At 53.7% G+C, this 16,162-nt stretch overlaps 1 protein-coding gene across 5 annotated transcripts in view; it reads left to right on the forward strand.

The window, feature by feature from the left end:
• ANKRD11 (ankyrin repeat domain containing 11) overlaps positions 1-16,162 on the forward strand; it is a 137,104-nt gene that overhangs the window by 109,304 nt on the left and 11,638 nt on the right. For all 5 annotated transcript variants that reach the window (XM_065848301.2, XM_065848300.2, XM_071814541.1 and 2 more), the window contains 5 exons: positions 81-219; positions 12,024-12,194; positions 13,206-13,409; positions 15,127-15,269; positions 15,714-15,861. In XM_065848301.2, coding sequence (XP_065704373.1) covers positions 81-219; positions 12,024-12,194; positions 13,206-13,409; positions 15,127-15,269; positions 15,714-15,861 — 805 coding nt within the window. The remainder of the gene's footprint in view (positions 1-80; positions 220-12,023; positions 12,195-13,205; positions 13,410-15,126; positions 15,270-15,713; positions 15,862-16,162) is intronic.

Genomic DNA, 16,162 nt, shown 5'->3' on the forward strand with positions numbered 1-16,162 from the left:
AATAAATGAGACTCTGGGAAAGGCGTTAGGTGGACACAGTTTGGGAAGGCCCTTGTTAATCTGGTCTCTTCTGTTTCTAGGATAAAGATAAAGTTTCTCTAACCAAGACTCCGAAGTTGGACCGGAGCGATGGCGGCAAAGAGGTGAAAGAGCGAGCAACCAAACGGAAGTTGCCTTTCACTGTTGGAACAAATGGAGATCAAAAAGACTCGGATACAGGTACAGAAATGACATATTACACCTATAGAAATGACATATTCCACCCTCGAAATGTGAGTGTTGGGGAGCACCCGGTGTCCCATGTACAAGCGATCCACACTGAAGTGTTCTATCGAATTTCCTGTATTTTTTAATTGAAGGAAGAGGCGTGTGGACACGAGGGGGACTAACTGCGGTATGCACAAACACATCTGGAGCTCAGTGCATTAAGGCCCTTATGTTCTTAATAAAATATTTAGTGGAGAGATGGCTCTGTGAGGAGACAGCCTTTCCTTCGGCTGGTGATCTGCTCTCCTCCGTTTCTAACTAGTCTGCTTCGTGAACAAACCGAGAAGCAGTGCTGGGCCTGCTAGTAAGAACTTGGAAAATGAGAGAATGAAGCTGAGAACTTTTTAAAAGAAAAAAAAAGGGGGGGCAGGAAAAAAAGTATTGCATGAATCTGCCCGAAGTAAACCTGATACATACATGTATGTCTATATAAATATATCTATGTATACCTCTCTAGCCATGCTTTGTTGTTTCGGGGTTTTAAGCTTTTAGTACTTCACTGTCTTAAAGGTGAACAATTAATTCCAGTTGGTGTGTGCACAGGGTGGTGTCAAACACCCGCAAACCTGTCTGGAGGTGCCAGTGATGGCTGGAGCTGTGAGTTTGGTGATGTTGGCCGGCTGGGCCCAGTGGGGTGTTCAGGTTGGCGTTTTGGGGCCCATGCAGGTGGTCCTTGGGACCGTGGGGGTGTTAAGGTGACTGTTTGCCCCTGGTTTTGGGGGCTGCCGAGGCTGCTTTGGGCATTGCAGCAGCACTGAGCAACACGGCCATGATACACACCTGGTTTTGGGGAGCGCGGTGCTGCTGTGGGTGTCCAGCCCGGCTGTGTCGCGGTTAGGCAAGTCACTTCTTGTGGCAGAAGAGTGGCCGGTACACGTGGGTCTTGCCCACTGTGGCCCCACGTAGCTACAGAGATGTTGAAAGGGCTGTTTTGATTTGTAAAACAATTGGGGAGAGCTGCAGGAAAGCTCTGATGCGGAGAAAATAATGGTATTTGGTTGTGAGGGGCTTAGCTATGGCTTTATGGCCAGAGGCTACCGTAGGCTCTTTCTGTACATTTCTGGGAAATCTGCACTTGGAAATAGTTCTGGTAAGGATCACAAATGGTGCAAAGAGATAAATTGGGCTGCAAGTTGGGAATGTGCTTAGAAATGGTCAAAACGCTGCGTTTGCTCCGCTCTGGGACGGTCGGACGTGCTGTGTCAGCCCAGCTGAGCTGCTACCGCTCTCCTCCGGTTCAGAATTGGGGAGGGTGGATTTTCAGACCTGTGAGTGCCGCCCGCGTCCCGCAGCCGCGGTGGGGCTGTTCACGGTGGCACGTCCTGAGGCTGTCCCCACATTTCTGGGAGTTTCCATGCACCAAGTGGTGTTTTTCTCAGTTTCTGGACTCCCTGTCGGAAGAGAAATCACAACGCTAATTCATTTCATTAAACAGCTCACACCGATGGTGGTTTGCGGGGATGAGGGGGCAGTTTTGCGTTCGTGGCATGTGGATGGGCAAGTGCATCGCAGAGTGAATAAATGGGGGTTTGCAGGTGTGTGAGAAGGGGTGACCCAGCCATGGGGAGCAGACGGGGTTACAGACACGGGTGATCCTGCCCCTCTCCAAACACGCAGGGTGGAGAGGCCTTCAGCACTGTTATCCCGACTGGGATAAATTCAGGGGAGAAAAGGCGGCCAGGGCAAGGCAGAGCTGATCAGCCAGAGCCCATAGCTGCTGGTTTTTGTCAAGGATGTTTCTGCCACATTCAATACTTGGTTGAGAATTTAAGCCCAAACTTGCTTCAGGGCTGTCTGAGTGGCAGCTCAGATGTCACGCAGGGCTCCCCCAGCAGCACTTAGCGCTGCTCACAGGGCTCTGCTCTCTCTCTGCGGTGGACATGTTGGAAATGTTGGTGCCGGGGGCAGCGGGAAGGAGCCGAATTCCAGGACAAACAACAGGGTAGGGGCAGATGCTGCTGGGGCGGCCAAAGCGTGCAGCCCCAGACGTCCCTGCAGTCGCTCCCGTGTTACCCCCTGCCTTAGCAGTTGTGTTGCTCTGCATCCTCAGACACATCTTCCTCTTCCTTGTCCACGCTCCCTGCGGGGGCTTTTGCACTCAAAGACACATTTAAAGATGACCTGGGCTGGACAAATGCTGAAAAGGTGGAGGCAAGTCTGTAACGATCTGTTTGGTGGGGAGGAGGGAGCAACAGGGAAGCCTCTGTCTCTTCTCTGAGATCGTTCACTCCAGGAATCAGATGCTTGAGGTGGGAGAAGCCTTAACTGGCACCTGGCACATCGCTCCCCTCTTGCACAGGTCCTTGTTACAGTTCCTTCTATTGCTTGCTCAGGCTCCAGGCTGGCTTTCCTTTAATAGGATTTGTATTTGTGGGTGCACAGAAGTTGCCCCGCGTCAAATGGGGACAGAGGGGATCTCCTGAGCCTGCACTGTGATGAGAAGTCCTGGTCTAACACCCGTCTGGCAGCGCACACTCAAGCAGGCTCTGCAGGATGGGCTTCTGTCCCCACCAAAGGGGCTGCAGCCCCCAGTCTCTCCCCTTCCCAGGCAGAAGCTGCTTTTTTCCTTCTGTTCCTAAACTTTGATTTCAGCTCTTTTGAGAAGTGGGATTGCAACATCAATATTCACTGTGCCAGTTGCAGAGTTGACCTTCGATGGTTTACGTAACGCGGTCACTGCTTCCTGGGCTGCTGCACACAGGCTGTTGTGTGCATTTGAGGGTCATTTTGCTTGCTTGTTCCACAGCCACTTGGAATTTAGCCATAAGGATGTGGGAGCTGGGAGAGCTCTCTTTTTGCCTGTAGTGCGATATTTTTTCCCCTCTTTAAATGTTTAAACAATAGCGTGAGTCCCTCATCCTGATCCGTTGCAGTGACTCCTCTTCCTTAGCACAGCGTCTCTGTTCCTTTTTCCCCGGTAGCCCTGGCTCAGCGGTGACCCGTGCACGCTGTGTGGCACAAGAGAGCTCTGAGCTGGGTTTCCCTCGCCGTGATGGGTCCCCAAGCCCTCCCAGCGGTGTCTGTGGGAGCCCTGGGGTGTCTGCCAGCCATGGAACAGGCAAAGCAGGCGGGTTGTCGGTGTGAGAGATCCCACCTCCCTCACGGCCCCGTTTGCCTCCCCCGTGGCTGCAAACCTTCACCCACAGGATTTATCCCAGGCACCAGTGCCGCCTGTCACTGGGACGGCTTTTCCAGTCGCACTGCAGTGTCCCCAGGAGAGGGGTGTGTTTGGGGACGGGTCTGTCCCTCTCCTTCGCTCTCAGCCTTTCCTTTCCCCTGCCCTTGCAGCCCACTCCTTGCATTGGCTCAGTGTGCGCTGCTGGCAGAGTGCTGACGTGTTCAGAAAGCGAGCGAGCACGTGATTTTATTCTTGATATTTTTGTTTGCAGCACCCGCCTCCAGCACAGCGTGCTTCTCCTGCACCCTGATCCCGACCCAGTGCTCCCAGTGCCGCCCCAGTGTGTTGGTGCAGGGAGGGGGTTTGGCGTGGGCTGCAGGAGGTGCTGCTGCCTGGTGCTGCTCTCAAGTGTGTGGTTTGGGTACAAAGGTTCAGTGAAAAATCTTTTAAAATTATCTCCTTCAAAATGGTTTCTAGAGCAACAATTCTGGCTCTTGGATTCCTCAGAGTTAACTAAACAGTCTGTAGGGGAAAAAAAAAAAAAACACATAAAGCTGTGAACCCCCTTCTGTGCCTGGGACTTCTCCTCCCTCTCCTCTCGCTCCTGCGGCATCTCCCCACATCCACAGACCCATCTCCCCACATCTACAGACCCATTTCCCGACATCCACAGACCCATCTCCCCCCATGCACAGACCGTGCTGAGAGCCAACGTGCTGCCTGGCAGCCACTCAACCAGCAAAGCAGCTTTTTTCCAGCAATTCCAGCAATTTGTGAGGTTTCATCCAAACAACCCCATATCCCCAGCGCTTGGGTGTCCCCAGCCCTCAGTGTCTCCAGCCCTCCAGTGTCCCCAGCCCCTTGCCATCTCTTGCACCCCCCTCCCAGCTCTCTGTTGTGCTCCACGGTGTTTGGAGGGGGTGCTGGTGCCCCCCGGCTGTCGCTGGCACTGCTGCAGGGCTGGGGCAACGTCCGTCCATCCATCCATCCATCAGCTCCTCTCTGCCTCGGGGTGTCCAGCAGCTTCCTCACTCCCAGCCGCAGGTTTCTGAGGTTTTGTGTTGCAGTCACCACGGTTTATTTAGACCCCGTGCTATATTTGTTAAGTGAAAAACCGAACCCCTGGAGCAGCTTCCCCTGAAGGTGCCGCGGGTGCTGCCATCCCTCTGCAGAGCACCTGAGCGCTCGCTCCGTAGCTCCGCCGGAGCACAGGAGGGTTTTGCTTTTTGGGGAAGAGGAGAGAAGCAAAAGCCAGGCCTTTGAGCTGATGGGCACACACAGGAGGGCTCTCAGGAGCCCAGGGGCTTGTAGCTGGCTGGGGAGATGCTGCTGCTGGACCGGGGTTCGCGTGAGTCCGGTCAGCAGGAGCTTAAAGCTGCTGCTGCTTTGCAACCTCCTTCGTGCTAATCCCGTGGGTATGTTATGTGACGCTAATTACTAGGTTAGCAAATGCTTGATGAATCAGATGACCTAAACCATCCTCCTCTCCTGGAGCTGGCTCTCGGGTTGCCTAATGCCCGCGAGTGTTTGGAGCGGCATCGCATGGGAACGGACTCGTTAGTCACAAGTTGCGAGGCTGGCGAGGGAATCCGTGAGAAGCAAATTGCTGGCTTATTAAAAAATGCATCTGCGTCCCAAACCGCGCTCGTTTTCTGTCGCTGGCCTCGCTCTGATGTGTGCAGCTGGGGGACTCGAATGGGCTGCGCTGCATTGGGTCTTTCTTTGGTTGGATAATTTCAGTCCTTTTACTAAAATAGTCAAGAATCTGTTCTCACCTAGCAACCAGGGAGAGAGTGAATGTCAGAGCTTCTCCGTTTCTAACCAGGCTCCATAATGCCGGTACAGTGCGGATAGACTGGCAAACACCAGCCTTCAGATCACCCTTAGAAACTCCCCGTGTGCACCAGCCATCTGGGAAGGGCTGTGCGGAAAAGCAGGTCGTTTTATGACGGGAGTTGCCATAAATCTCCCTCCTCCCCCTGCAATCACCTCCTTAACATGCAGAGTGAGAGGTTGCAGTGTGCTGTGTCTCTGTGAACCAAAAATCTATCAATGATGGCTTTTTCCTTCATACAAGAGCTTTTATCAGCGCTGTCTGCGGTGTCCTGCTCCCGGAGGGGAGGGCTGGCCAGGCTGTGCAGAGCCTTCCTCCCCATCCTCCCTCCTCTGCCTCTTTCTTTTTCATGGGAAATGAAAGGTCTGGACCTGAAAATTGGTCTTTCTCTGAATTATTTGTGCTTAACATGGAGATGGTTGTTTCTGATATAAGCCTCTGGGTTCCTCTTGCAGCAGTTTGTTAGCCAGTGGCCACTCTGGCAAGAAGATGCGTGTACACATTTCTGCACAACCCTGATGTCTGTCCTGCAAGTCTAGGGAAAAAACAAACAAACCCTCTGGCTGTTGCACAGCATTAAACCTCTCTAGCTGAATTATGCTTCTAAAAATTCCTGCAGCTACTGGGTTTGGGGCCTGGGGACACTCTGTCCCCGGGGTGCTGGGGTGAGCGGTGAGGACAATGGGCTCAGCCCCACGCACAGTGACCTGGTGTGTTATCAGTGGGCTTGTTCCTCCCACCAGCATCTCTCCTCCGCTCATGTCAAAGCCGATGTCTCCACCATCATTTCAGCTTAGCCATGCAGGGCGAGTCTCTGGCTCCGACCGTCTCCATCCATCAGATGAGGAGCATCACTGCTGCACGGGCCACCCCACTACAGCTTTTCCTCTCATCTTCCTCCTCAGTTTCCTTTTAGGCACCTGCTTTCATTGTCTCTGCCCCCCGGTTTGTTTGCACCGCAGGCCCTGCGGCATGTCCGTGCGCTCCTGGTGCAAAGTGTCACGTCCTCCTGCATCCTCCCCCAGCCCAAGTACCGGGTTCTCTGCTTTGTGGTGGCTCCGTGCAGCCATGCCAGCCCTGGCTGCCCTTCTCCCTGCGCTCTTTGCGCTTCGCGTTCACCCGACTTCTCCCCTGCTCCCTTCTCTTCTGCATCTGCCCGTGCCGTTGTGCTGCTGCCGGTTTTACACGACTGCTGCCCTTACCCTGCTGCTGGCCTCCCCGCACCCTGGCATCACCACCCACTCGGAGCCTTCCTCAAACCCTGGGCTGTCCGTGGAGCCCTGGGTAGTGTTTAGCCGTGCTGCTGTAAACCTTCCAGCTCCTCATCAGCCCTCAGCACGCGGTGCCCCACGTCCACAGCCCTGCGAGCGTGTGAGCACCTGCACGCCGGGGCTGCCTGCACAGGTTAAACCTGCTCTTCCTCTGCCTTGAGCTGACGTGCTCCAAAATGGTTTATGCCCTACAATTCTGCAGTAAAAATGAGTCACTCTTACGCACGCTAGGCTGTGGATGGGAAAGCAGAGGCTTGTTGGTCTCTCGGGGGTGCAATGCAGTCTCTACTGCTGTCTGTGCCAGTCTAATTTATTCTTATTGATCTTTTGTTTGTGTGCTTGCTCGGCAAATACACTGTTGAAAATCCCGACTCATCGGCGAGCCAGTTTCTCTGTGCAGCGCTGCGATGTTCAGCGTGAGCTGCTTATTTGGAAATGGTATTTTTCCTCAGGGTACCACCTTCTATGCATGTGTTATCATGTCAGGGCAGTTTAAACAGATGCTTTTTGCATTACAGGGCATGAGGTGTTTGTGGGGAGCGAGGAGCTGTGCTGCTCGGGGTTGGAGCTCCCGTCCCCACAACCTGCCAGCGTCACAGGGCGTGTATGAGAAATCTCAGAAAGATTTCCTGTCACTGCCCTTCTCTTGCTGCTTCCCCGCCTCTCTTCTCTGTCCCGCTCTGGCGAGGGCACGCAGAGCACAGCACCCAGCGCCGCTGGGAGAAGCAGCACCTGCCCTGGGACCTCCACGGAGCTGCTTATGGGCTCCCAGCAGCCCCAGATCTGTGCTCCCCATTGCAGCTGCACAAGCATCGTGTGACCCAGAGTCTAATTCGGGCAGGAGAACCACCCGCGGACTGATGCTCAAACCCCTTTGTCCCGGGAACCTCCTCCTGTTCTGCCTTTCGCAAGACTCTCAGCTTTAGCGCGATTAAAGGGAGCAGAAGTGGTTCCCCGGCTGCGTTCGAGCTCTGCTCGGCTCCTGCTTCTTTCCCCTTTAAGCTGGTGCAGGCGGCTCCTGCTGGCGTCAGCGCGAGGGAAGAGCCAAGCAGGAGCCCTGAATTAAGCCGCAGCAGCGCCAGGTTGAGGCTTTGCTCTGGAGGTTTGCACAAGGCTGAAGCAAGCAGCACATGAGCTGCTTTAAAAATAGCTAAATGGAGCTGTGGCTCATCCCCGGGCGCGTCGCTGGGTCTCCTTCCTGCTGGGATCCGTGTGCGCTCCAGCCACCATCTCTGGTCATCAGCCGTGAGGCTCCTTCCCTGCCCACCCTCTGTACCGTGGGTTTTGCGCTTCCACGCAGGGACTGCCATGCGTACAACCCTGCTAAAGGGGTTTTAGTGTAAAATAACCTTGATTCTCGTTTGCTGAGGTATTTACCACTGTGAGTGTTTCTCTTGATTTGCCCGTGTTGCTGCAAGGTGTTACAGAAAAGCCTTTAATCAGAGGAGTGGCCTGCAGGAGCCAGTGGCACTCAGTGCAGCTACCCCTTTTAAATCTGCTGAAAATCAAATTCTGAGTCAAGTCTTCCTGGTTGAAATGAAACACGTTTGCAGCTCTTAGCCTGGGACCAGCCAGCCCAGAGCCTTCCTGGTGCTTTGCTCACGTGAGGCTGAGCAGAGGGTTCCAGGAAGACCTTATTGTGGCCTTTCCATACTTAAAGGGGCCTGTAAGAAGGATGGGGACAGACTTGAGCAGGGCCTGTTGCAACAGGACAAGGGGTGATGGTTTTAAACTAAAGGAGGGAGATTCAGGCTGGACATGAAGAAGAAATCGTTGCCCCTGAGGGTGGTGAGAGCCTGGCCCACGTTCCCAGAGAGGTGGTGGATGAACCATCCCTGGAGACATCCCAGGCCAGGCTGGACGGGGCTCTGAGCAACCTGAGCTGGTGAAGATGTCCCTGCTCATGGCAGGGGTGGCACTGGGGGAGCTGGGAACGTCCCTTCAACCCAAACCATCCTGTGATTCTATGACTCTGCCTGGCGCTTCTACTGATGGTGAGGACAAGACGATGCCGCCTTCGCCCTGGGACACACATGAGCCCGAGTCCTTGGCTGCTTCACCACAGTGAGCGAGAACGCAGCAGTCGCTTTCCAATTTATTTTTATCTTGTTGATCACATGCTTTTTAATGTTAAATGTTCCGTGGAGGAGGAGATTTCTGCAACTGCAGGATTAATAGGAGTTTAGGGGGGTTCAGTTGAGCTTGGTAATCAATTTTTGCAAACACAGGCTCATGCTGACAACCTGCTGCAGCCAAGTAATATTAATGAAAGTGTTCCCATTCTAATTGTGGCTCTGTATGCACAGAGCAGCCCTCCACCACGTACAGCGCTTGTGCATCGCTTGTACTTCCACGACGCTGCCGGGTGTGTGACCCCCTCGAGCATCTTTGTCCCTGGCTTTGCGGCACGGGACGGCGCCGGAGCTGCCTGCGGAGCCAAGGCATGCGGCAAAGCCAGGCTTTCCCCAGCGGGGATTTAACAAACCTGCTTCGAGCGGCGGCTCAGAAGCCCAGTGAGGAGCAGGAAGGTGCAGCCTCTGTGGCTCAGGTGTCCGTGTGCCCGGTGGGATGCACTGCTTGGGCTGCTTGTTTCCTTACTGTAAGCACATTGAATTTAATTTTATTTTAAGCCATTAAAAAACTTTCACTTCCTTGTGATCTGGTTTAATCTTACAGCTTCCAGGGCGACCAAAATGTGGCTTTGGAGAATTAGACTGGGATTCTCCTTCAATGCACAGGTGTGTTTCCCAGGCTTGTATTTGAAGAGGGGTGGCCTGTGCTGTCTGGTCAGAGAGATTCCCTGGCACGGAGTTGCTATTTTTTAAATGTACAGGCTCCCAGGTGCAGGGGGTCGATGGAAATCCTCTGCTCTGGGTGAGATGTTTGCAGTGGGAGAGCAGCAGGCAGTGGCACCTTCGTGCAGGGACAAGGTTTTCAGAGCTGCCCGCTCGTCAACCAGGGAGCACAGGAGATGCGAGCGGCACAAATGGAGCCGAGCGGTGCAGACGTTCCCACGCGCTGCTGCCCTCGTCTGCTGGAGACTTTCGCTCCGCTGGCAGTTTGGTGAATGAACAAGGAAACCTGCACTTCAGCACAAAGTCCGGTGGTTGAGTTTGAGCCTGTCTCTTGGTGGTTTTGCCTGAGCTGCTGGACTTTGCCCAGAGGCAAAGGAGGTTTTGTCCTGCTGGTGGCCGCATGGGGTGATCTGTGTCGCCTTGTACAAAATGACGAAGGGCTGGGTGAGCAGAGCGGGTTAGAGCTGGCGGGCTGCAGGATTTGCTGTTCCCTGGTCACAGGCCGGGTGGTGGGGCAGCGTCTGGATGCCGTTAGTCCATCAAGCATCTATGTGATCTGTTCCAAATCCTCTTGGACCTCCACATGTCCCCAGACACTTTTGCCTCTCAGTTTCAGGGCACTGGAGCTGGGGACCAGGTGATACATTTTGGGGGTTTCCCCTCCCTGGCTGCTGGGAGCCCAAGCCCTGCTTCTTGGAGAGCATTAGCAGACATTGACCTGTTTGCAAACCTCCTTGTATCATCCCTCTAACACTTTCTGGGATTCTCAAAATAACCTTCAGCAAAATAATAAGCATGTTTGGAGTCAGATGTTTGTGTAGAAGGGTGCTCTTGCCTGTGCTCCATCACTGGAGGAGCTGTCGTGCTGCATGGGCAGGGACAGCAGGACAGGTCGCAGCGCTCCTCGTTGGGGGAGCAGGAACGTGCGGCCTTGATGTGATAGATAAATAACCCCCTGGATTCCTCCATGGCTCCTGGCAGCGTCCTGGCCAGAACCAGCCCCTGCTGCGGCCGAGCCCACGGGACCCGAGGGCTGCACGAGTCAAAATTCCTTTTCGTTAAAAAGATTTTTACTTTGTGCTTCAAAGTCACGGGCGGGATTTGCTCTCTTGGAAAGCAAGTGCGGTTGGTTTGAGAACAGAGCTGCTGTTTATGCAGGAGGTTTTGAACAGCTCGGCCGTGCCGGGTGTGTTCATTACATCACGGATGCAGCGACGTGTTTTGCTGCTCAGGTTCTTCTAGCAGCATCAGACTGGCTTTGATTCAAATGGGTGTTGGGGTGCGCGATGTGAGGGTGAGGAGCCACTCACCTGCCTTTGGGAACTTTGATGGCTGCTAAGAATATCAGCAGCAGCACTCTGCACGCAGCAGGAGCCCTGCAGTTAGTCTGGTTATAAACAAACTGTGTTGGTGCTTAGAAATAGATGTGAGCGAAGTCGGATTTTCCACTCGCACGCACCATATCTTCCTTCTGCTGCTCCTAAACCCTGTGGGTTTAGGACAGTTGCTGGGTAGGAGGGATGCAGCTTGGCTGCTGGCAAGGAATTGCCGTGCTGCTCTGCAGATACGTATCCTGCCTCTCCTCCACGAAAGGAAATTTAATTTTTGTTTCCTGAACTAGCACCTCGAAACTGTTCACCATCACATCCCTGCAGTGAGACCGCGGCTCTGCAGCCCCGCGGTTTGTGCTCCCACCAGGCAGCGTGCACAAGCAAGCAAACCAGGAGCGCAGAGGAAGGGCTGCTGACCCCCCTCGCGTGCTAAAAGGATCAGTACTTGCATAAAGAAAACTGGAAAAGTGCTCAAGAAAAGCTGTAGGGTCAGGGTTGTGGCAGAGGTCGGGTGTGCGAGCCGGGCTGAGCTGGGCAGGGAGGGAGGCAGCGAGTTGCACCGTGCTCAGCAGGGACCAGTTCCCAGCAGCTGGAAGCAGGGCTGCTGTGGGAGGCACTGGGAGCACAGCTGGTGGTGCAGGGAGGGCTGGGGTTTGGCCGACCCTGTGCCCACGGCCTGGCAGCAGCTAATCCCAGCTGGATGATTGAGGAGGCCAAGTGTCAGGCTGGGATTAGCGGGATGACAAGCTGGGCACAGGGGTTTCTTCCTCCCCTCCCACTTTTTGGGGGGGTTTTCAGATGCAGGAGGGGATGTGGCTGAATAGTCATTGCCCTGACTGCGGGCGGGTGCTCTGTGCTGGGCTGGAACCCCCACTTTGGGAGGAGAGGACCAGCCCAGTGCTCTTCGGGCCAGCAGAGCCCTTAGTTTGGTGATGACGAGAGCATGAGATGGCAACGTCTCCAATCTGTCAGCCTGTATCTTGTTAGCACTCATTGCTGGTGCTTTTAGATGCCTCCAGTCCATGCTGTGGTGGTACAAGGCTGCGTCTGCTCCTTGAAGCACCATCGGCATGAGATGGAGGCTCCTAAGAGCAAGATGGAAGGTACGATGCTGGCAACAGCCCCACAAAGGACCCGCTCCCTCCCTCTCCCACTGCTGTTTGACAGTTTGGGGAGAACCGGCCGTGTGGTGCATGTCCCAGCTGCAACCGCAGCAGCTGCCACGAGTACCAGTGCCCCCAGCGCAGGTGCCCCCAGTGCAGGGATGCGTCCGTCACTGCAGGCTGTTGTACTTGTGAGATGCAGAAGCTGAGCTGGAGAGCTATTAACACTTTGCTCAGAAACAAATGGGTTTTTTGGTTACAGCAACATTCATGGGTTGTGTTTCTGTGTCTCCTTGCACCACAGAAAAGCAGGGTCCCGAGCGGAAGAGAATTAAAAAGGAACCCGCCACCAGAAAGCCTGGCTTGCTCTTCGGAATGGGCCTTTCGGGGATCCGGGCAGGCTACCCGCTCTCCGAGCGCCAGCAAGTCGCTCTCCTTATGCAGATGACAGCAGAAGAGTCTGCAAACAGCCCAGGTGAGATCCCGAGGGGGTTTGCTCAGAGATTTTGCTCGTATACTGCTCTGTGGGGGTTTCCCCGCTCTCAGTGCTGCGGACCGGATCCTGGAGCGGGGACACGGGCACCCCCGGGCTGTGCTGTGGCTCCGGGCATGGGCCGTGGCTGCCGTTCCTTCCTCCAGTCCACGATGGTGGCAGGAGATGTCCCCCAGGCCACGCTGAGCCTGCCCTGGCCACTTAACCAGAGCTTTGGTTCCACGGGAGCCTCCTCCACAGCACAGCTCCGCGTTTCCATTGGCCTCTCAGCTTGACTCAGTAAAGGAGCATAGTGAAAACAGTTAAAATACCATCCGCTGTGGGTTTTTCAATGTTTCTTGTTGTGGAGAGGGATAGGACCCGTAACCAGTGCAGCTGTAACTTGAGATGCGGAGCAGCTGGAATGTGTTTACCACGGATTTTGTGTTTTAGTAATTTTTATCTGTTGCATACATGACCCCGCAGAGTTTTTAGAGGCACTGTGCTGTCTGTCTGTGCACATCTGCAGCCTACACACAAACATTGCAGCTTTTAGCCACATAGTTTGTTCTTAACACCCATCTAGCAGCTTATGTTGCTGTTACTGGGGGAAAAAAAGTGAAAAAAAAGACAAAAAGCTGTGTTGTCTTCAGAGGGATGAGGTGCTCTCCCAGGAAATGTGCAGCCTCATTCCAGGGCTGCCAGACCTCACATGGACTTGGGAAAAGCCACTTCCCTTAGGAAATGAGGTTTTAGAGTAGGGAGCTACATTGTTTGCCCCTAAATCATGGGGTCGCCTGCAGCCCCTGCAAGGGCCGCAGCTCTCTCTGGTGGGCTTTGGCAGCCTGCAGTTAATATCTGCATTCGACACACACAGGCTGTTCTCTGTCTGCGCTGCTGCCTTACGGGGAGCGGCGTTTTGGGGAGAGGCGACACGAAACGTGTTGCAAGAGCTCCCTCTAAGGGCTTCGGCCTTGCTTGGAATTCCTGACTCTGTTTCTCTCCTCCCTGCAGTTGACACAACACCAAAGCATCCCTCTCAGTCCACAGTTTGTCAGAAGGGAACTCCTAACTCTGCCTCCAAAACCAAAGATAAAGTAAATAAGAGAAACGAGCGGGGAGAGACTCGGCTGCATCGAGCTGCCATCCGAGGAGATGCCCGGCGCATCAAGGAGCTCATCATCGAGGGTGCGGATGTCAATGTGAAGGACTTTGCAGGTAAGCAGCCCGCAGGGCAGCACACCCATCCGGGCCTTTTCCCACCCACTTGAACATTCCAAGAATTGCTCCTGCCAGGAAAAGCAGTTGCTTTTTAACATGGGTTTGCTATTTGTAAAGAAGGGAATTAACCAATAATAAGGATGTAGTCCTTTTGGAGGAGTCTTGCCATCCTTTTAAAAAAATACCCTAGTGCAGATTTGTCGAACTAATAAATCCCTGAGCAGGATCGGTTCCCTTGGTGCAGTTTGGCAGCTGAGTTGCCAGGCTGCTCAGTCTGCCCTGACCGCGCTCCCACTGGGCGGTGACACTGGGCTGCATCCATAGTGACCCCGGGGGCTGCTGTGGCTCCGCGCTCTGGATCTGTGACCCTTTTGTCCCTTTTCTCCAGCCCTTCCATGTGCATGCTGTCTTGGAAGTCTGGAGGGGGGTTTGCAATGGGAAATGGGCTGGTTTAGCTCCTTTTTTTACTTAAAATATGGGAAATTATGTGCACAAAAATACTGAGAAGAGTGGGTTTGTAAAGCCATCGCTCCAGCATTGAGTGGCTGATGCCTGCAGCGTTCTGGGCGCTGTTTCTGAGCACCGAACGTGGGGGTGCCGCTGGCAGGAGCGGTGCCAAGGACAAGGTCAGGCTGCAGCTGCGCCAGCCGGGCAGCTGAGTTAGAGGAGATGATGGTAACACCTGCTCCTCGTCATCCTCCTCCCCATCGGTGCTGCCAAACTCCCGATGCTGGGAGCGGGGAAAGGCGCCTGGGACGGGCACAGCCCTGAGTCCCAGGCGAGATGTGAGCGGTGCCGTTCGCACACCCACACCAGCAGCGGGATGGATCAGCATGGGGCACCTTTTCTTCCAGCACATCCGAGAGCCTGACTTTGCTCTTTGCTGTTCTCTTTGCACAATTTTGGGGCTATAAATAGCTATGCGTGTTCCTCTGCCTGTATGATTAATATCGGCGCTAGACTGAAGTATCGGTTGTGATTAATTCTGGTCACAGGTGCCCCTTTTTAATGCTCCAAGTGAAGGTAACAGAACGAGCTCCCACGACGCTATCAGCAAAATACCGAAGGAGCCAGGCACATTTGCTGCGAAACTTCAAAACATCCTCTGCTTAAAAATAGTCTGTTTGAACATGATAAAATATTTCATTCTGCGTTCTTCAGAGGTTTGTTTGAGAACCAGAGCCGCCGTTACTGTGGAGACCTGCTGTTTGGTTTCTCTCTGCACTGGGCCCTGTTTTGCAGCACGCGGCCGCTTGTTTGGAGAGCACAGAAATATTAGTGAGGTCTGTGCGGGGGATGTTCCAGAGCCATGTCGCAGTTCGGAGCTCAGTCCGGATCTGGGCAGCAGTGTTTCTCTTACAGAGAAGTTGGAAGGGGAAGGGATTTTAGATCTGCCTTCCACACAGCATCAGCAATTCTTTTAATTTCCCCCGCAAAATTTTGCCTTTCCATTTCCCGGGGCTGTGCAGTTGATCTGTTTGTAGCACATTGCTGTGCCAGAAGGAAAAAAGGGGTTGATGTAACCGCCACTGGGGTTGGCAGAGCTGCAGGTTCCTGCTGTGCCAGGGGGAACCGGGCAAACAAGACCAACTCCTTGGCCACCAGAGCCACAAGCCCCTTGGTGTACCAGTACCGATCTGTGGATGGAGGGTTCTTCTCACCGTCTGTAACCCCCCGAGGGTGACGTCCCTGCTCTGTGTCCCTGTGCTCGCAGGCTGGACGGCGCTGCACGAGGCGTGCAACCGCGGTTACTACGATGTCGCGAAGCAGCTGCTCGCTGCAGGCGCCGAAGTCAACACCAAGGGTTTGGATGACGACACCCCGCTGCACGACGCAGCCAATAACGGGCACTTCAAGGTTGGTTTTTGCTGGATTTCATGGCTTTGTTTTTAATTCTTTTTTTTTTTTACTTGCGCTTCAAGCAACCAACTATGCAAACACAGAGATTCTAGTTATTTTATTATGGTTTGCTGCTGATAGCCTTGTAGCGGGTGAGAATTTCCCTGCCCCAGTGCTGTTGAGAGCTTTACTTGGTGTTCCCCTGCCTAGGGGACAGTTCTTTCTTCTTCTGAACTGGGGGAGGGAGTGTGGCTTTGTGTCTTGTTTTTCTCCTTTCTTTCCTGCCCAAGTTGGTTCATCTTGCTGGTTTTTGACTCTTATTGCCAGCTGTTGGCACCGTAAGGTGTGTGCTGAGCACAGGCTGCTTGAGGACATCCTCCTTTTAGTTATCTATGAAAGTTTTACAAAAAACCTGGAATCGAAACATCGTGAGCATCTTCAAGTCTCAATTTCTGTTCTCAGGTGGTGAAATTATTGTTACATTATGGAGGGAACCCTCATCAAAGCAACAGGAAGGGTGAGACACCTTTAAAAGTAGCTAATTCTCCCACCATGGTGAATCTGCTCCTGGGAAAGACCACGTACCCCTCTAGCGAAGAGAGCTCAACAGGTGAGATTGACCTTTGTGTGAACGTGGGAGTGATGTTCGTGGCCTGCAGCTGTCTGTTAATACAGAGACGTTAAGAGGACAGTGAAGTTAGACCCTTGTCAGAATATCTGCACGCTGCTGCCACGGTCAGGAGTCCGTCCGTAGCTGTAACCCAAATTCTGAGAACATAAGTGGCAGCCATAGCTCCGGGAGCTCTAGCTGCTTGCCCTGGCAGCCTACGCTGAGATCACTGCCCTGGTGCAATCGAGATGTAGGATTGGAAGCCAATCACAGGTAAATGGATGTCTTACCTTTGAAATGT

Source organism: Patagioenas fasciata, chromosome 13 (assembly GCF_037038585.1).
Source record: "Patagioenas fasciata isolate bPatFas1 chromosome 13, bPatFas1.hap1, whole genome shotgun sequence".
Lineage (NCBI taxonomy): Eukaryota > Metazoa > Chordata > Aves > Columbiformes > Columbidae > Patagioenas > Patagioenas fasciata.